General features: G+C 44.0%; 1 protein-coding gene across 1 annotated transcript in view; it reads left to right on the plus strand.

Moving 5' to 3' along the window:
- The first annotated feature begins 493 nt into the window (after nucleotides 1-493).
- col8a2 (collagen, type VIII, alpha 2) overlaps nucleotides 494-22,101 on the plus strand; it is a 172,146-nt gene continuing 150,538 nt past the window's right edge. Inside the window, exon 1 of the mRNA XM_078423168.1 lies at nucleotides 494-622. Within this exon, the coding sequence (XP_078279294.1) occupies nucleotides 599-622 (24 nt within the window). The 5' untranslated portion in view covers nucleotides 494-598. The remainder of the gene's footprint in view (nucleotides 623-22,101) is intronic.

Here is a 22,101-nt window from a genome sequence, read left to right on the forward strand (position 1 = left end):
ATATCTATAAAGTCTAGAAATGAAATTTGTTTTTAACAAAAAAATACTCCTCAACGATTCTTTCCCCTCCCCCAACCCTACAAACATGGTCCTTTGTATCTTAAAACCTGAGAAACAATTCTCAGCTGGAACATGTTCAAAACAAACCAAAGCTGATCTCAGCCTAGCCCATTAAACAGCTTGTGAAGTAGTGCGCTCTAAGTCACACACACACTCTCATAAACACTCATACATGCATGCCCCTTGCAGAAGGCTGTCAAAGTGGCTTTTCCTCTCACTCTCTCTCACTCTCTCACTCTCTCTTTCTCTCTCTCTCCCTTTCTCTCTCTCTCTCTCTCTCTCTCTCTCTCTCTCTCTCTCTCTCTCTCTCTCTCTCTCTCTCTCTCTCTCTCTCTCTCTCTCTCTCTCTCTCTCTCTCTCTCTCTCTCCCGCTCTCTCTCTCTCTCTCTCTGCTCTCTGTCCCTTCTCTCTCTCTTTTCACTGGGAAGCTAGAAGTTGAAAACTGCGAAGGTATTTGCTCTTCACAAAAACCTACAGAGTGGAGCATCCAGACGAAATATCACTGTCACGTCTAGAAAACTTGTCCTTTCTTTTCTAAATGAGGTGCAGCCAACTAGTCAAGGTAGGAAACTTTAGTTCCCATTTCTTCATTTTGCCTGTGTATCGATTACATGCCGTGCATATTAAGCTAAGCCAAGGAAACCTCTGCATTTTTGCAGTGGGGAAAAACCTTTTACTCTTAGAGGGACATTTTTGGTAAAGAACAACAACATAGAAATGGACTGAGTAAACTATTTTGTGGTTGTTTTCTGTTTATAAAATATAGATTCAATGAGATAAAACAGTGTTGAAGAGTTCTTTTTATAACAAGCATAAAACTTATCACTATCACAGTTAGAGTTTAAGATGCCAACAGGTTTCAGTCCGAATAACAGAGATGCTATGTTGAACTGAAAGAAGTTGCTATTAAAAACAGGTGGTATTTTAATTCCTGCAATGTCACTCGATGGAATCAAAATATGAACAAAGAAATCACTGTATAATTCCAGACAACAATATGTAATGCTGAACAGTAGTTGCATAGCATTCTTTAAAAAAATATGTGCTGTAGAGATCACAGGGCTAAAAATTGATCAGCAGCTGAATGATTGATTTCTTTGTTCTTTAATATTTATTTAATTGTTTAATGTGCTCATTGTGGTCCTGGATGTGTGCCATAAGTGAGATGGGACTTTAAAATGAGTCCCTGGCATTTTATTCCCTATGGATCCTGTGGCACTTGTCAAATAAGCAGTGGGTGTATGCTGCAATGTCATGGCTAACGTTGATCTCTCAACTGGCAGGCATTGAGCAAAAAGAGTTTCAGATGATTTGTACTGCTTTGGTCTGCTTATGCTGGTTGCTGCGTTTTTTCTACATTACAAAGGTGACTATTTCAAGTAACTTCACTGGCAGTGAAGTGTTTTGGGGCATCCTGAGATTGTGCAAAAGGTGCTATTTAGATGCCAGATGTAAACGCAAAGATCTTTCTTTATTTTCCTCTTCTAATTGTGGTGCAATGACGAATTTAGGTGCCAAAAGTAAAAGCAAATTCAAACGAATGATGAGCTACACCTACGTTTTCTCTATCTGTTACACCAGCTCTTTAAAATCTTTGCTCGCTGCCCCGTTAGTTTGGCGCGACCCTATGGAGACCTTTCCTGAATTTGCACGTATTTGGGATTTGTTCCCAGCATTGTCTGATTTTAAAAGTGATCAGCAAATGTGATTCCTGTCCTGACATTCAAACCCTGAGACAGAGTAGGTCGGGCATCCAATACCTGTTTTGCGTGGGGACTTGATTCTTCAAGGATAGTCTTACTCAGACTGATTCAGTGAAAGATTTTTCATAATGATTAGCTGGAACCCATCTTCAATCTTCAACCTTTACTTCACGCAACAGAAAAGAAGGTTCTTAAGCAGTGTCTTCAAACTTAGTCCCTGATTTAAGGAAGGTGCAAATTGTGCAATCTTTAGCTTGTGGAGTGTGGTAGCTCAGCGCTAACTTCATACTGCTTAATAAAACCACATGCCTGGAAGTTGTGAAACACCTGTTTTGATTTGTTAATCAGACAAGGAAAGTCGTGGATCAGAAAGATAGTTCAGAAGTGATTGGTAGATACAGGTGTCTGGCCAATCTATTGGTGTGGGATCAGAGCTGAGGGCAGATGTGGATATCAGTGGTGTAGAGGGATCAAAACAGTTAGCACACTAAGTCTGTTATTGTCCCATTGGTACATTGCAGTTTGCTACTGAAATCCAGTCCATTGACTGGAATTAATCTTTGGAGGCAGATTTCAACATGTGTTTAGTGTCACTAGCTGGACATGAATTTCTTGGTGTTTACACTCTCATTTAAAACAATAAATATTGAATTGACTTTTGGCCTTAATTAGATCTTAGCAAACATATGCCTACCTGATCTCACTGGCTACTGTTTCCGAGCTCCTGAAACACTGCTGTAATGCACAGGCTACCAGTGTTTTGTGGATTTTAACTAACAGTAACTCTCAACGCTGTGTCTCTGCATCTCACTGAATATAAATCGTTGGCTGCAAACTAAACCGTTACACAAGTGTGAGGGAAATCTATAAGGCACTGTGTATTGAGAAACGAGCTACCACCAGTATAATCGCGTGGTATCAGTTAATTCCAGATGCTACTTTGCAGATGTTGAATTCCCTTTGTATCTTGTCATGTTCCTTAAATGGCAATTAGGTGTGCAGGTTTGGCTATGTCCGGCACGGATATAATGTATTATTTTGGTGGTACGTTCATTATTGTATCTTAATGACCGAAATAGTAGCTTGAAATATTTTCAGTTTAACATGACTTTAGTATTGCAATCTGTATTCACTATCTTGCACATGAAAACAAGTGCAATGTGTCAATGCCATCCTCCAGAATTAGCAATGGGTTTGCATGAAATATTTTTGTTCACAAATAACCATGAGGTTTATTTGTGCAGAAAATGAAGTTAAATTAAAATCTTTAAAATTCACAAACAAAACCTCTTACAGCGCCAAAGACCCAGGTTTGATCCTGTCCTTGAGTGCTGTCTGTGCAGAGTTTATACGTTCCCCCTGTGACTGCATGGGATTCCTCCGGGTGCTCCGGTTTCCTTCCACATTCCAAAGACGTGCAGGTTTGCAGGTTAATTGTCTTCTGTAAATTGCCCCTAGTGTGTAGGATGCAATGGTGGGATAAAATGGAACCAGTGTGCAGGCGATCAATGGTCAGCACGGACTTGATGGGCCGAAAGGCCTGTTTCCACGCTGCATCTCTAAACTAAACAAAAACTAAAATTACTTGTTTAGTTTCAGTGTACTTTAGCCCACCGAGTCCATGGCGACAAGCGATCGCCTTACACTGGCACGATCCACAACACTAGGGACAATTTACAATCTTTACTAAATCCAATGAACCTACAAACCTGTACGTCTTTGGAGTGTGGAAGGAAACCGGAGCACCCAGGGAAAACCCACGTGGTCACGGGAAGAACGTACAAACTCTGTGCAGACCGCATCCCGTAGCCAGGATGGAGCCAGGGTCTCTGGCGCTGCAAGACAGCACATCTACTGTTGCACCACTGTGCCGAACAATGTTAGAGGGAGTTGCAATGTTCCCAAACACATTCGTTTTGAATTCTGAATGTTCCAGGTTTGAATCCACAGATATTACATTTTTGAATGAACTTCCAACAAAGGAAAATGACAAAGGTTTTCAGCAACAACTTGAAGTTTAAAAACAACATTGCTGGTAATACTCTGTAGCCACGATGAGAAACATCTTTTAAAGACCAGATACATATCTGCTCCAAAGTTTCAATAGTTTCCCAACTACTTTGTTTGTTCAAAGGCTAGTTTCATAATAGGAAAGAAAGAGTATACCATCTGAAACACATTTAGATTTTATTTCTTATAGATGTTATCACCATTAGTGCTGATGCTAATAGTTCTCTTAATTCCCTGTCATTAAGTACTAATTTAATCCTGAACTGCTAAACAGGATCAAATTGAATCTGCAAATGATCAAATGTATCCTTCCAGAATTATTATAGACAATAGGTGCAGGAGGAGGCCATTCGGCCCTTCGAGCCAGCACCGCCATTCAATATTCTGTTTTTATAAAATGAGATAATCAGATTATGGCGACTTGAATTCTCATTTAATGGAATATAATAAAAAAGAACTGCAGATGCTGGTTTATACCAAAGATAGACACACAAAGTTGGAGTAACTCAGGCAGCATCTCTGGAGAACATGGATTGATGTCGTTTTGGGTCGGGACTCTTCTTCAGACTTTCTTTTTCATTTATTGGGATTTGGATATTGTTGCCAAGGCCATGATTTATTGTTAATTCCTGGTGCTGTTGAGAAGGCAGCGATTTATTATTAATTCCTAGTGCTGTTGAGAAGGCGGCGATGGTGAGCTGCCTTCCTAAACCACAGCAGACTCTCTGGTGAAGTGAAGCCTACTGTTGGGTAGAACATTGCAGGATATAGATTCAGCAATGTTGAAGGCACAGTGATACGTTTTCAAATCAGGATGGTGTGTCACTTGCAGGTGAACCTGAAATATGTGATGATGTTCCAATGTGCCTGGCACACCTGAATTATTTGGTGGTGGAGGTCATGGGAGGAGCTATTGGAGGAGGCTGGTTGAATCACTACAGTGCGCTTTGTACATGGTGAGCACTGCAGCCACTGTATGGATGAGTAAGTACCACTTGATGCCACCAGTTTGCCTATATGCACAGCTGTAGTGGAGGTTTTCAGTACCACTACTGGCTGGTCTTGTAAAACTTTGCTGTGTCTCGGTAGACATGAATCCAATGTCTCAGCCATTTCTTGATATCACCTAGGGTAAATCAAACTGGCTGCTTGCCAGCTTCCGTGATGGTGGAGACTATCCTCTCAGTACTTGCGACGGAACATAGAATACTCCTGCCTTGTCTCTGGCATTCAGATTGAATCTACAAATGCTTGAGAATGAGGATAGAGGATTTCCTTGGAGGCTTTTCCTTTTGTTGGCTGTTTCATTGTCTACTACCTTTCACAATTCTGGCAGGACTGCAGCGCTTTGATCTGATCAGTTGATAAACTTAATTCTGTGAAGTCCTGCGTTGGAGCATCAATGGTTTATTTATTGTCACTTATATAGAGTTACAATGGAATACTTGTTCTTCATGCAATCCGGTCAAATCACATGTTGGTACGATAGATCGAGGTGGCACAGTGGTGCAGCGGTAGAATTGTTGCCTTATAATGCCAGAGACCCGGCTTCGATCCTGACTATAGTGATATCTGTTCAGAGTTTGTACGTTCTCCCTGTGACCGCGTGGGTTTTCCATGTGTACTGCGGTTTCCACCCACACTTAAAGACGTACAGGCTTTAGGTTAGTTTGGCTTCAGTAAAAATTGTAAATTGTCCCTCGTGTGTAGAATAGTGTTAGCGCGCGGGGGTCACTGGTTGGCATGGACTCAGTGGGCCAAAGGGCCTGTTTCCGCGCTGTATCCCTAAACTAAACTAAAGGTCCTCTTCCGGCACAGCACCCTGAGAGAGTTCAACCATTAAACCATTGGAGCTTCATCAGATTGGCACTGCATTGTTAGGTATGGTAGATGATATTTCTGACATGTCGTTCCGCCCTCTTCTTTGAGCTATGTAACATGATAGAAATAATAAAGGGTGGGATTTGCTAAGACAGGTCCCACAGAGTAGAACCAAGGACTCATGAGTTGCTGAGGACCATCAGCAGCAGCAGAATGGTACCCTGCCAAAATCTGAAAGATTTTGAACTCGTGGGTTCTTGGTTCTAGTCTGTAGGACCTGTCTGAGTCCAGCACATTCAGAATAATTGTGATGCTACACATAATACAACCGAGAAAAGAAGCAAAATGCTGGAGTATCCCAGCGGGCCAGGCAACATCTCTGGAGACCATGGAAAGCTGACATTTCGGGCCAGGACTGAAGAAGGGTCCTCACCCGAAACGTCACCTATCCATCCATGTTCTCCAGAGATGCTGCCGGACCCCCTGAGTTACTCCAGCACTTTTTTGTCTCTTTTTGTAAACCAGTGTCTGCAGTTCCTTGTTTCTGAGTGTGCGACTGAGTGTGTCTTGGTGATGAGAAGGGTGCTTTGCTTCACTGAGCCACTTCTAGCAATGTTGTCTGGCACAGGTATATCAGGGAGGTAAATGTCAGGCAGGTTGAAACTGCAACCCACAAAGCCTCGGTCCTTTATCACTTTGGAATATCAGTTGTCCTTTGATCCAGCTGCAACAGCTTCCCTGGTTGAGGTCCGATGAAGCCACCTCCTTTCAGATCAGGCTCCAGGCTTCTCTTCACGGTAGATGCCCGTTTAATGGCTCCTCTGGCAGGCTAGTCAATAGTCAATAGTCAATAGTCAATTTAGGCTACCGTCGTCACCTCTGTTCAAAGGCAATTGTTCTGGGCACTTGGTTCTAATGATGGTCTGCAGCTTGTTTCGACTCAAACTTTGTGACTTCCTCAAAGGTAAGATAATATTTTCCAGTGGTTGCTGCGATAAATAATTTTCTCAACGAAAAGCAACGTGAAAAATCTTTATGGTCATTAAAGGGACAGGAGACAGATTTATCCAGTTATATTAATATCTTCCATTGCCTTCACTCAGATAACAAAGTGTGCTACTCTATGTATGGTATTGTATTTAATCTATTGTATTTTCAACAACCAAATTACCAGCCAATCTACTCTGTCATTGGTAAAGTGGTAGAATGTGTTGTTGAAGGCGCTGGTACGTGTACTTGTACTCTAATAATCTGCTCAGTATTGCTCAATTTGGGTTTTAATAAACCACTTGGCTCCAGATCTTGTTATGACATAATTAACAATGAGGTGTCCCTGATCATCTTTGCGGTATTTTCACCGAGTGTGGCATCGGGGTGGACAACGGCAAATGTTGCAACACGAGAACATCACTGCAGGAGATCCTTGACCCAGTGTCCAAGCCTCAACCATCTTCAGCTGCTTCATCCATTTTCTCCCTGGTGCTATAATGCCAGAAGTGATATTGGCTGATGATTGCAGAGTACACAATTCTACTTGCAGCTTCACAGGAAATAGCCCAAGCTTAAACGTAGCAAGACTAGATGATATTTAACCAAACACTGAAAAGTGGAAACTGCATTTGTACTCTCATAAAGAGCCAAGGAGTGACCATCTCAAACCCAACAGATTCTAACCTCGTGTCCTTCAGATTTGATGGCTGAGTCCACCATCTTGAATATTCTACATTTCTCCATAATATTAACTGCAGATCAATGTTCCAGTATCCTGTGGTGCATGTTAACTCCTAACAGCCCAGAGTCCTTCTACTATCTACAAGGCACAAGTCAGATGAGTGCAGGGCCAGCAATTCTCCAGAAGCTTGATTTAGTTTAGTTTGGAGACACAGCATAGAAACAGGTCTTTTGGCCCACTGAGTCCACACTGGCCATTTATCACCCGTTCTCTCCAGTTCTATGTTATCCCACTTTCGCATCCACTCCCTACACACGAGGAGAAATGTATAGAGGCCAATTAACCAACAAACTTGCGTGTCTTTGGGATGTGGGAGGAAACGGGAGCACCTGGAGGTAACCCACGTGGTCACAGGGAGAACATGCAAACTCCACACAGACAGCATCCGAGGTCAGGATCGAACCCAGATCTCAGGCGCTGTGAGGCAGCGGCTCGCCCAGCTGCACCACTGTGCCACCCTATGCGCCACTGTGCAAGCTCTAAATTGTCTTGTTTTTGAAGAAACTTTTATAATGCAGCCGTGCAGAAATTAAATGTTGATGTCAAATCATTATTTGTTTTCAAACTCATGAAAATGTCCGGTGGTCAGATTGGGGTAGGGGGTCAGGTTCCATGGGTGCAAACTCCTCATGGACAATACCCAACGTCAGAGCCAAACCGGGTCTCTGGCACCGTGAGACAGCAACTATATCAGTTGCACCACTGTGCTAATCAAGCAGTGTGATTGGCACCCCCTAATCACCCTAAACATTCATCCCTCCACCATTCATTGCCTGCAGCCTTTATCATTGAATGATAGGAGAATGGGGTTGAGAGGGAAAAATAGATCAGCCATGATTGAATGGCAGAGTAGACTCGATGGTCTGAATGGCCTAATACTGCTCCTGTGTCCGATGACCATTCACAATGGCACTGCAGTTATTTGCATAGATCATTTGCTTAGATCATTTCAACAGCACCTCCCAACCTATACAAAGGACAAGGGCAACAGCGAAAGGGAGCACCACCGCCAGCTGGTTCCCCTCACCAGTTGCTCAACATCCAGACTTGAAAGTATATTGCTGTTTTGTGATCATGAGGTGCTAATCCTGCCACGTTGATCGGCGGGACCGGGAATCCACCCGAAGGCTCGTCGGACAGTGTAACCGGGTGGGAGCTGGAGACGTTGGGTGCAAGGAGTGGGCCGGTGGGAGGGTGAACCGGGGCCAGGCCTCCAACGCCTTTAAGGTCGGCTGCAGGAGGCGTCCCGGGAAACAAAGATGGCCGAGAGAGGAGAGGGACTGCGGTTCGCGGGAACTGCTCCAGTACACCAAGCGACCGGACTTTGAATAATGGCGGCAGAACATGTTAGCGCCTGCATGTGTGGTATATGCAAAAAATAATTTTACTGTGCAGTTGCATATGTGACAAATAAAGCACCATTGTAATAGCATTGAGGGAGCATCTTTAGCAGAAAAGCGGAGAGATTCAAGAAGGTGGCTCGCTAGTTGACTCTCAAGCATAAATAGGCCTGGGGAGAAAATGCTGGCCTTGCCAGCGATGGCCAGATCCTGAAAAATGAGTGAAGTGAAAACATAATCCGTTCACCATGGGATGGGTTTCAGCACAGGAGATGAAGATTTATTAAACTAGTTGAAAACCAGTCTCTAGGAAAATTATATTAAAAATTGTCTGCCATCTGACTCAACATTTTTTTTCGATTATTGCCCATGATGGGGCCAAGATATATATTATTAAATGGTTATGGCTGTTTTAAAGCTGGTAACATAAGCATGACCGATTGGTGTTGTCAGGTGCAATGTTTCCTGTCTGAGTTTTTAGGTTGGGGCTGACTGTCAAGGGGTGAGAAACTGTGGGCCATTGAATTAATGGGGGCGATGGCTGACGTTAATCAATTCACTGGGTTTCCAGACTGTACTCAATTATTTTAATTGAGCTCAGGGCTCATCTCCAACAAATCCTCTCCCTCGCCCCAAATGAAAGAAGTAGGGTTTGCTGCACATTATTTTTGTGAGGTTGAAGATTTTGGTCCCAGACATGTTGACTTTCTATCCCGGATGGGAGTCAGCTGCATGAAGTGAAGGTTGGTAGCAAAGCTGTTCGCGTTTTGTTTACAATGCATTGCACAACATTTCCAGGGTTGCTTTTTTCTTAAAATGTTGCCTTTGTGTAGTTTAGTTTAGTTTACTTTAGTTTACTTTAGAGATATAGCGTGGAAACAGGCCCTTCGGCCCACTGAGTCCAAGCTGGCCATCGATTCCCGTACATCGTACACTGACAGTATCCTATACACTAGCGACAATTCACAATCTTTACTGAAGCCAATTAACCTACAAACTGAGCAGTCTGAAGAAGGGTGTCACCCATTCCTTCTCTCCAGAGATGCTGCCTGACCTGCTTACTCCAGCAATTTGAGTCTACCTTTGATTTAAACCAACATCTGCAGTTCTTTCCTACACAACCGGAGCACCCGGGGAAAACCCACACAGTCACAGGAAGAATGGACAAACTCTGTACAGACAGCACCCGTAGTCAGGATTGAATCTGGGTCTCTGCCGCTGTAAGGCAGCAACTCTACCGCTGCGCCACCGTGTAAAAATGTATAAGAGTGCCATTACATAATTTTCCCAGAAGTCAGGAACTTATCAACTTCAAACATTGGAAAATGAAAAGAGAAACAGAGTTAACGTTTCAAGTTGAAGATCCTTCATCAAAACTGGGAAAGAGAGAAAAATAAGTGAATTTTACATCAGAGATGAGGGGAAGATATGGATAGGATAAGGGGAATAAAAGTGTTCCCATTAACCCATTTGACCTTTACAGCTTATGCTTGTGGGAACCTTGGCCCACCCTATTTCAGGTAATCCCTTTGCCCTACCCAAACTCTGCTCTATATTTTTTTTAACAAGTCTGACCTGCTGGGTGTTCCTGCATATGCCATTTTTATTTCAGGTTTCTAGCATCTGCGGTATTCTTGTTTAAGATGGGGGAATTGGAGAGAGGTCAGAATGCCATACTGTGAACCCCTGACATGACAGAGGGTGCCTGTTGCAGTTACCGAGCAATGCAAAATGACCCAGGAATGATAGAAACAAGGAACTGCAGATGCTGGTTTACACAAAAGGACACAAAGTGCTGGAATAACTCAGCGGGTCAGGCAGCACCTCGGGAGAACATGGATAGGTGACATTTCGTGTCGGGACTGAAGTCTGAAGAAGGGTCCCGACCCGAAACATCACATATCCATGTTCTCCCTGCTGCGTTACTCCAGCACTTTGTATTCTGGAGTGATAGCTCTTTTTGTTTCACCCATGAAAAGAATATTTTTCATTTTGCAAAAAAAGTTATTTTGTTTTCACAAGAAATATCTTGATAAAAAAGGTTTGTGTCAAACGTTGCAACTAGCAATTGATATGGCAAGATAACTGGCATCCATTGGGCAGTACGTCCATAGTCCGATGATGCCTGGTCTCCTCAGGAGATAAGCAACACTGCTATTGAAAACAAGTCCAAAGTAAGAGATAGAGTGGATGTGGAAAGGATGTTTTTGCTGGTGGGAGAGTCTATGACCAGAGGTCACAGCCTCAGAATTAAAGGGCGCTCTTTTAAAAAGGAGGTGAGGAGGAACTTCTTTAGAGGGTAGTTAATCTGTGGAACTCATTGCCACAGAGGACTGTGGAGGCCAAGTCAGTTGATCTTTTTAAGGCAGAGATAGCCAAATTCTTGATTAGAACCAGTGTCAAGGGTTATGGGGGAGAAGGCAGGAAAATGGTATTGGGAGGCAGAGATCAGCCATAATTGAATGGCGGACTAGACTAGATGGACCAAATGGCCTAATTCCACTCTTATAACTTGTGAACTTGTGACTCAGAACGGCTATTTGGTATTCAGCCAAACTGTAAGCAGCTTGCTCCTGCAACACGGCCAGTAGCTCAATGCTTTCATTTGGTTGGCATGGTGGCTGATTAATTGAAGCTGTCTGAACCCACAGCCCTGCCCCGACACTGAACCCATCGGCAAAACCCAAATAAAGCGACGAGCCCACAATCACCACTACTTGGGACTTCTGGAATACTCAAAGCTATTTTTAAAATGCAATTTAATTCTGCTCCCAAAAACCAGGAGGCAGCACTAACATTGTTGCTGCCGCACAGATCTCAGTTGCTCCGTATGCAGTGTGGGTGAATTAAAGTCGAAAAGGATTAAGTCAGCCTCAACAATACATTGCTTTACTCATTACATTACCAGCTGAAAGTTTAACTCTTCAGAAAATTACTTTTGATCTTAAACAGCTTTATAAATTGGAAGCCTTTAAAACGAGGGAACTATCTCCTGCCTAAGAGTTGCGATTAACCTCTAAGAAAGAAGTTTAATAAATTCAGCATTTTCACATCGAGAAGGGAAAAATATCTTACACCAAGAAACCGAATCAAATCGCACCCCAGAATCATTTCCCATAACAAACAATAAAGGTGTGTGTGGTCTGGAAAAATAGCTTTTACACTTCTGTTCATGCAGCCTCAAAAGAGTGCAGAGAAGATTTACAGGTATGTTGCCAGGACGTGGGGGCCTGAGCTTAGGGGTGCTAACTATCTCATTCCCAAATAAGGGACAAGGTGATGTCACCGTCCCGTGCCCCATGTCACCCTGCCAGCGGCCACGTGCTCCCACTCAGCCAATGGCGGCCGCCCGGGCCGGGAGGCGGGTTGCTAGGCAACCTCCGTTAGGCGGCGCCCGGGCCTACAGTGTCCGGGCCTAGACTGTCCGGACCTACAGTGTCCGGGCCTACAGCGCCCGCCCAGGCCTAATACGGGACAATTAGCCGGGACAAACCAATTCAGCCCAAAATACGAGGGGCAACTTTCTCACACAGAGGGTGGTGGGTAGATGGAATGAGCCGCCAGAGAAGGTAGTTGAGGCAGCCACTATAACAATATTTAAAATACATTTGGACAGGTATATGGACAGGGAAGGTTTAGAGGGATATGGGTGAACCACTATAATTTTGTGGGCAGTTTAAAATGGGCATTTAAAATAGGCCTTGCCAGCAGTGCAAATATCCCATTAGTTTAAAACAAAAGGCTATTATAAATCGGGTAGTGATTAGACAGAAACTTTTAACCAAAATGTACAAGCAGTTAATTTCTAGCCCCAGTCTCCTCACTAACAAGGATCAACATCAAATAACTACTTGAGTGGCACAAAAATGAAACGTCCATTACGTTAAACGGTGTGGATATATAATCCACAGTATGAGTCTAAATTTCCATTCGGCACTTACACTTGGCATAAAGATATCCGATTCTCAAAACCTTGTGCCAAACCAAAAACACCAAGTTAAACTCACTCTGAAACTTTCCACATAACAGACTGCGCTCATCTGACTGACAGACATTAACCAGACTTTACAACCATTTCTGTTCTAGAAACTGCATTCTTTAATTTATTTTTCATTTGCCAAGGCTGGTCTACGTGAAATACTGGAAACAGCAATGATTAGGCATGGCATGTGCCTGGTGAAAGCTGCATCTGTAACTCTGCACCAGATTTGAGTTCCAGTGAAGGTTTATATTTGATATATATGAACTTCTGCAAGGCTTGCTGAGTGTTTCCTAAATTTTCTGTTTCAGATTTCCAGCAACTGGAATGTTGATTTTGTTTTTGCATATTTTCCATTTTCCCATGCATGTAAACAGCCTTACACAGGCACTCTCCGAATCACTTAAGTGTTACATTCTGAGAGATTTTACGTAGGTCGGAATCACCATCCTCATCTGCTGCCTGGAACAAAGCTCACTGAGTGTATTAACTGTAAGAAAATAACTGCAGATGCTGGTACAAATCGAAGGTATTTATTCACAAAATGCTGGAGTAACTCAGCAGGTCAGGCAGCATGTTGGGGGAGAAGGAATGGGTGACGTTTCGGGTCGAGACCCTTCAAGGGTCTCGACCCGAAACGTCACCCATTCCTTCTCTCCTGAGATGCTGCCTGACCTGCTGAGTTACTCCAGCACTGAGTGTATTAACTGCCTCAGTGATGTCCGGCTGTGTCCAGGGCACTTTCTGGGGCACATGGCCTTCTGGGTAAGCACCACAGCCATTGTTGACTTGTTTCCAGTGTAAACCTGAGTGATTGTACAATGTTGTGGAAATTACAGATCGCCTTGATTGCACTAGGGACTGAGCATAGGTTAGATAGACACAAAAATCTGGAGTAACTCAGCGGGCCAGGCAGCATTTCTGGAGAAAAGGAATAGATGACATTTTGGGTCGAGCCCCTTCTTCAGACTTGGGGGCGGAAAGGGAAACGAGAGACAAAGACGGTGATATAGAGAGACGTAGAACAAATGAATGAAAGATATGCAAAATGTAACGATGATCAAGGGAAGGTGGGGCCCACAATTGTCCATTGTTGGCTGTGGGCTAGGTGATAACGAGTTATACAGACAGTGTAACTCATAGTTTAGATAAGTGCGAGTTAATGTCAGTCGGGGAGGGGGGGGGGGGGAGAGTCGTGTTGATATCGACAATGGCTATTGTTGTAGATTCTGCCTACACATTTCAATCATTAATTGAAGATTGCTGCATTAAAACAGAGATCAGACTTCAAAAGCATCTCAGTGGCTGTGAAGCAATTTGAGATGTCCTGAGGTACTGAAAGGTTCTATTTACATGCAAATCGTATTTTAATTGTTAAATAGTAAAGAAAAAGACGAATATTTGCATTACTTTCTCTTCCTTTGGAATCACCCTGGGCTACAGACAGTGATTGGAGATGCAATGAACCTTGTTGAGACTGATCTTTTGATTCTTAGTCTGTGTACAAGAGGATTACAAGTCTTGAAGGTGTTCATAGTTTTCTTTAATTGAGAGATTTTATGATACTCAATGGTGCTTTAGATTTTATCGCAATAAGCAGCTTTGCACGACTGAATGTGAGTTATAAATGTCAGTAATTTCAACACTGCGATTTTTGTGATTGTTCAGTAATAAGTTCCTTTAAATCTTAATCTTTTTAAACTAACTTAACTGTTGACAAAAAGGGTTGAAATTACTGGAAGTCTGTGTAAATGAATCCTACCTAATAGTGGTGGAACTGAACTTAGATGAAACTCTCCCCCCTTTCAGAATATGGATAAGGTAAATATAGAATATCCTTAGTCTGCTCAGTCTGAAGAAGGGTCTCGACCCAAAACATCACCTATTCCTTTTCTCCAGAGATGCTGCCTGAGTTACTCCACTGACCCACTGAGTTACTCCAGCAGTTTGTGTCTATCTGTAGAATATTCATGTTCATTAGTGATAGGAGCAGAATTAGACCATTCAGCCCCTCAAGTCTCCTCCGCCATTCAATCATGGCTGATCTATCCTTCCCTCTCAACCCCATTCTCCTGCCATCTCCCCATATCCCTGACACCCGTACTAATCAAGAATCTATCTATCTCTGCCTTAAAAATATCCATTGACTTGGCCTCCACAACTTTCGGTGGCAATGAATTCCACAGATTCACCACCCTGGTATATTCCACCTGGTATAAACTAACATTCCATTACTAGATTCAGGAACAACTAATTTCTGACAGCTATCAGGTTCTTAAATCAACCTGCACAATCCTAATCCTACCACTCCTGAAGGTTGAGGTAGGGGCAGGACGTGGTGTGAGAGGGCCTCAACCCGAAAGTTCAACCATTCCTTTTCTCCAGAGATGCTGCCTGTTCCGTTGAGTTACTCCAGCCTTTTGTATCTATCTGTGGTGTGAGACGTGTCCTGTTGAAACATCACTGCATGTGTCCAGATACCTTCACGTGTTAATGCATCAGATTGTGTTCAGTTCTGGGCACCATGTTATAGGAGAGATATTGTCAAGCTTGAAAGGGTTCAGAGAAGATTTACGAGGATGCTGCCAGGACTAGTGGGTGTGAGCTATAGGGAGAGGTTGAGTAGGCTGGGTCTCTATTCCTTGGAGCACAGGAGGATGAGGGATGATCTTATAGAGGTGTATAAAACCATGAGAGGAATAGATTGGGTAGATGCACAGAATTTCTTGCCCAGAGCAGGGGAATTGAGGACCAGAGGACATAGGTTCAAGGTGAAGGGGAAAAAGATTTAATAGGAATCTGAGGGGTTACTTTTTCACACAAAGGGCAGTGGGTGTATGGAACAAGCTGTCAGAGAAGGTAGTTGAGGTTGGGACTATCTCAAAGTTTAAGAAACAGTTAGACAGGTACATGGATAGGACAGGTTTGGAGGGATATGAACCAAACGCAGGCAGGTGGGACTAGTGTAGTTGGGACATGTTGTCCGGTGTGGGCAAGTTGGGCCGAAGGGCCTGTTTCCACACTGTTTCACTCTGTGACTCCATGACTCTATGTGCTGAGGACCCAGAAGGAAACTCGTGGACTCTGCAATTTGCAATCAATCCTCGATTTTCCTGAATATTCTACTTATCATTGCAATTGGGAACTGCAAGCCATAAACGGGACTCCATAATCCGTTTCTAAGCAATCAAGTTATTTTTCCTTTTTTTAACCCAAGTGGTACATTTTTCGCTGTGTGATGTTGCCTCACAGTGGCCCTTTTTGTTTAGGTTTAAGAGACAGTAATCTGTTTCCATTGACAACAGAAGATTATAGTTCACTCATACTTCTGAAGGGGGGTGGGGTGGAGTATTTACAACCACATGACTAGTTTTCTGCTAAGCATCTTTGGTGACCTCACTCTCTTACTGTAGAGTACAAAAGTCCTGATAAACCTTATAAAACCAGCACTGTTGTATTTCTGACCTTCGCTACGTCGTCATGGAACCGTTCTGAGCAGGAATTTGACATTACTGTACAGAGGTGCAGATGATTTGGGGTAAAATGATTTAGCTTAGCAATGCAGCGTGGACACAGGCCCTTCGGCCCGCCGAGTCCACGCCGACCAGTGATCACCCTTACTCTAGTTCTATCCTAGACACGGGACAATCTACAGAAGCCAATTAACCTATAAACTTGCACGTCTTTGGGATGTGGGAGGAAACTGGAGCACCTGGAGGAAATCCATGTAGTCACCGGGAGAATGTGCAAGCTCTGTACAGACAGCACCCATAAGCAGGATCGAACCTGGGTCTTTGGCACTATGAAGCAGCAACACTGTGCCATCCAATCTCCTTTTATTCCGCATCTGTAAGGCAGCAACTTTACTGCTGCACCACGAGGCTGCCCAGTGACATTGTTACAGCCTTCCAGGCTTTTGCAGAGATGGTGGGAATGGGGGACTCACTGGTGCAGCTGTAGAGTCTGTTTCTCACAGGCCCAAAATAGAAAATAGGCCTTTTGGCCCAACGTGCATACATCGACCAACATGCTCCATCTACACTAGTCTCACCAGCCTGTGTTGAACCAAATCCCTCTAAACCTATCCAACCAAACAACCTCAATTCAATCCTGCCCTTCGCTTCTATCAGTGCAGAGTTTGCATGTTCTCCTTGTGACTTTGTGGTTTCTTCCAGGTCCGCTGGACTTAGCATCGCCGGCGCGACTCGGCCGCGGGACCTAACAGTCTCAGTGCTCGGTGCGGCTCGGCCGCAGGGCCTTCCATCGCCCGGCGCGGCTCGGCCGCGGAACGGTTCAGCGCCCGGCGCGTCCGCGGGGCCTTCCATCGCCCGGTGCGGCTCGGCCGCTGGACTTAACATCACCGGCGCGGCTCGGCCGCGGGACGTTTCAGTGCCCGGTGTGGCTCGGCCGCGGGGCCTTCCATCCCCTTGCGGGGGTGTGCGAGTCGGTCGCCTCGTTAGGGGTCGAGCTGCCTGTCCGTGGGCGTGGGGGGAAGAGAGTGGAAGTTTTGTTGCCTTCCATCACAGTGAGGGGGTGTTTGGACTCACTGTGATGGATGTTTGTCTTGGGGTCGTGTATCCTGTGTACTTTTTTCTTTTTTTTGTTGTGTTTTGTGACTGCTGTAATTTCGTTCGGTACTTGTGCCGAATGACAATAAAGTTCTATACTACTACTATACTATACTATACTATACTATTACTAGTATACTATACTATACTATACTATACTCTGGTCCTCCCCCTCCCATCCCGGAGTTGTAATTAATTAGCCACTGTAAATTGTCACAGAGAATCTGGGGAAGAGTTAATAAAAAAGTGAGGAGTGTAAAGAAAAAATAGTGGAGGATGGAATGACTCTGTTTGTTGACATAGACTCAACAGGCTCCTGCTGTATCAAACGGAAATACGGTCAATTCTGGAGAGGTTATCAGCAATTAGTCCTTTTATCTGTAGTGTGATCTAGATTGAGCGAAGATTGGATAAAGTCTGTTCAAGAACTGAGTTCTGTGCTGGTTCTTACATCAGCAATAACAATGTATCTCAAATGTCTCATAAGAATATTAGCACACACTAAGTTTGAACACCATTCATCACTGTGCCACAGGGAGTGACGGAGATATCAGAACAGTTCACCACGAGCTTTTGACTAAAGTGATAGATTTGGAGGAGTGCCTGGAAGGAGGCAATGAATTCCAGATCTTAATGCAGAGGCTAGTGATGATTAAGCTGCCACTGTAAAATATATTTGGCCATTGTCATGAAACCTGTTATATCTGATCTAGGAGTCTTTAATGGGAAGTATATGATGGAGGAATATATATTTCCTTTTCCATCATTAGTTGATTTATCACCTCAACATTTATCACTAAAAATACTTTAAAAATATGGCGCAGGTTATGATACTGTGAAATCGGGCCAACAAACGGAAGAATAATGTAGATAGGCACAAAATGCTGGAGTAAAAAGGGTAGGTGTCGTTTTGGGACACCACCCTTCCTCAGATGAAACGTCACCTATCCATTTTCTTCAGAGATGCTGCCTGACTCGCTGAGTTACTCCATTACTTTGTGTCTACCTTTGGTATAAACCAGCATCTGCAGTTCATTCCTGTCACGTAAGAATATTGAAGTTTGAATGTCCTCGAATGTAACCTTAGGAATGCACTGACGGTGCCAAAGGAATAACGTTTTGCACAATATCTGTTGGTCACGCAATCATTAATAACAATAAATTATTAAATAATAGCTTGCATCTTACCCAGGCTAGGAAGTAATCATTGTCCATATATGCTCACACATTAGTGCCTTGTTAGCTGTACTCCTGCGTTGCCTTGGGTTACTAAAGCCACCTGATGTCAGGGGTGATGGGGAGAAGGCAGGAGAATGGGACTGAGAGGGAAAGGTAGACCAGCCGTGATTGAATGGTGGAGTGAACATGATGGACGGAATCAAGGTTATTTAGATTTTAGATTTTTTAGATTTAGAGATACAGCGCGGAAACAGACCCTTCGGCCCACCGAGTCCGTGCCGCCCAGCGATCCCCGCACACTAACACTAGGGACAATTTTTACATTTACCCAGTCAATTAACCTACATACCTGTACGTCTTTGGAGTGTGGGAGGAAACCGAAGATCTCGGAGAAAACCCACACAGGTCAAAGGGAGAACGTACAAACTCCGTCCGTAGTCAGGATCGAACCTGCGTCTCCGGTGCTGCATTTGCTGTAAGGCAGCAACTCTACCGCTGCGCCACCGTGCCGCCCTGATAATATTATCCAATCAGACCAACAAACATAAGGATATTGAAGATAGACACAAATCACTGGAGTTACTCAGTGGGTCAGACGGCATTTATGATGGTTCTGATGGAATGATAATTCTGCTCCTAAAACCTATAAAACCTATGTCGCATTCAAAACGCCCAGCCTGACCATATCTGGAACATAAATTTCTCCACATCTTAAAAGCCAGCCTCTGCACTGAACTGCAGTCCTGTCTCTGCTATTCATGAAACACTTTCAATATGACAGCTGCCACCACATTTATTTATTTATTCACTGGAGAGCACTCATTACACTTTACTCTACACTGATTTATTGCTGGAAAACAAAATGTGCCAGGCTGGCCATTTTGTATTTGTTAACTTACTTTAAAACTTACTTGCCAGCTTGAGGTGTTCTGGCAAAGGACTCGGCTGTTGACAATGGCATCTTTGTGGGGAGGCTGGAAGCGGTTGTCTGAGCAGCAGTTTAATTTGAGTTGACCTAATCTTTTATGTGAAGAATTGACCATGGGGTAAGAACTTTATTGAGCAAAGGTAGGATGGTGCCCTCTCGATCTGTCCCAGAGCCTCTGTAGCCCTTTGATGACTGTCCCGTCTCCAGACCTCTTTGAATGCAGTATCAGATTTAATCTTATTACACCTCTGCAAATGTATTCTGGATGCTGGTATCTCATATTTATTTGATCCCATTTTACCTGTGTTACTCTAAGTAATTTTTTGGAATGCATTTAACTTGAAAAACCCGGCGTTTTGAACGTTTATTTCTCTAACTTCAAGTAACCCCAGCATTCCATCTCGCCCCCCCCCCCCCCCCCCCTCCTCTCCCATCCTTGTTGTCCTACCAGTTCCACTGTTCACATCCTTGTATCCCTCTCGTTATCACCTCTTCCCCAGCCAACAATGGGCCATTATGGGCTCCACATTTCCTTGGATATCTTTTGCCTGCCATGATTTGTTCTGGCCTTTTCCTGCTTCCAGTTCCCCCCACCTCTACTTTCAGTCTGAAGAAAAGCGGCACGGTGGCGCAGCGGTAGAGTTGCTGCCTTGCAGCGAATGCAGCGCCGGAGACTCAGGCTCGATCCTGACTACGGGCGCCGTCTGTACGGAGTTTGTACGTTCTCCCCGTGACCTGCGTGGGTTTTCTCCGAGATCTTCGGTTTCCTCCCACACTCCAAAGATGTACAGGTATAGACAATAGACAATAGACAATAGGTGCAGGAGTAGGCCATTCAGCCCTTCGAGCCAGCACCGCCATTCAATGCGATCATGGCTGATCACTCTCAATCAGTACCCCGTTCCTGCCTTCTCCCCATACCCCCTCACTCCGCTATCCTTAAGAGCTCTATCCAGCTCTCTCTTGAAAGCATCCAACGAACTGGCCTCCACTGCCTTCTGAGGCAGAGAATTCCACACCTTCACCACTCTCTGACTGAAAAAGTTCTTCCTCATCTCCGTTCTAAATGGCCTACCCCTTATTCTTAAACTGTGGCCCCTTGTTCTGGACTCCCCCAACATTGGGAACATGTTTCCTGCCTCTAATGTGTCCACTCCCCTAATTATCTTATATGTTTCAATAAGATCCCCCCTCATCCTTCTAAATTCCAGTGTATACAAGCCCAATCGCTCCAGCCTTTCAACATACGACAGTCCCGCCATTCCGGGAATTAACCTAGTGAACCTACGCTGCACGCCCTCCATAGCAAGAATATCCTTCCTCAAATTTGGAGACCAAAACTGCACACAGTACTCCAGGTGCGGTCTCACCAGGGCCCAGTACAACTGTAGAAGGACCTCTTTGCTCCTATGCTCAACTCCTCTTGTTACGAAGGCCAACATTCCATTGGCTTTCTTCACTGCCTGCTGTACCTGCATGCTTCCTTTCATTGACTGATGCACTAGGACACCCAGATCTCGTTGAACTCCCCCTCCTCCTAACTTGACACCATTCAGATAATAATCTGCCTTTCTATTCTTACTTCCAAAGTGAATAACCTCACACTTATCTACATTAAACTGCATCTGCCATGTATCCGCCCACTCACACAACCTGTCCAAGTCACCCTGCAGCCTTATTGCATCTTCCTCACAATTCACACTACCCCCCAGCTTAGTATCATCTGCAAATTTGCTAATGGTACTTTTAATCCCTTCGTCTAAGTCATTAATGTATATCGTAAATAGCTGGGGTCCCAGCACCGAACCTTGCGGTACCCCACTGGTCACTGCCTGCCATTCCGAAAGGGACCCATTTATCCCCACTCTTTGCTTTGTTAATTGACTGGGTAAATGTAAAAATTGTCCCTAGTGTGTGTAGGATAGTGTTAGTGTGCGGGGATCGCTGGGCGGCGCGGACTCGGTGGGCCGAAGGGCCTGTTTCCGCGCTGTATCTCTAAATCTAAAAATATCTAAAAAAGAAGGGTTCTGACCTGAAACGTCACCCATCCTTTTTCTCCAGAGATGCTGCCTGCCCGGCTGAGTTACTCCAGCACTTAGTGTCTATCTTCGTTACAGACCAGCATCTGCAGTTTCTTCCTACACATAATTAAAAAACTAGTCTGGTTATTAAAGTATTAATATTTAAATATTTTTAGAAATAAAATTAAATACTGGAACATATAGCTTAGATAATGCATGAGCAATAATGCTCCTACCATAGAACAACGAAAAATACAGTGCAGGTATAGGCCCTTTGGCTCACAATGTCTGTGCCAAACATGATCCCAAGACCATCACTTACCTGCCTGCACATAACCCATATCCCTCCCATTCTCTGCATATCCACATGCCTATCCAAAAGTCTTTTAAATGCCACTAACATATCTGCTTTAACCACCACCCACAACACCATGTTCCAAGCACTCACCACCCTCTGTGTTAATAAACAACTTGCCCTGCACACTTCCTTTAAAAATTGACCCTCTCACCTTCAAGCTACGCCCTCTAGTTTTGATTTTTTTTTCCATCCTGAGAAATACATTCAGTTCCATTGAAGTCATTGGTGGCAATAAATGTTCAAGTTGTGGTGAAACCGGAAACATGATCTCTGTTCTTCTCTCCACTAATACTGCTGCTTGACCTGTGGAGCATTTCAGCATGTTTTGTTCCTTTTTCATTTCAGATGCACATTGTTTCCAGTGTAATGAAGATTTAAAAAAACCCCAGCAAATGTCAGAAA

This window comes from Rhinoraja longicauda, chromosome 27 (genome assembly GCF_053455715.1).
Source record: "Rhinoraja longicauda isolate Sanriku21f chromosome 27, sRhiLon1.1, whole genome shotgun sequence".
Taxonomy (NCBI): Eukaryota; Metazoa; Chordata; class Chondrichthyes; order Rajiformes; family Arhynchobatidae; genus Rhinoraja; species Rhinoraja longicauda.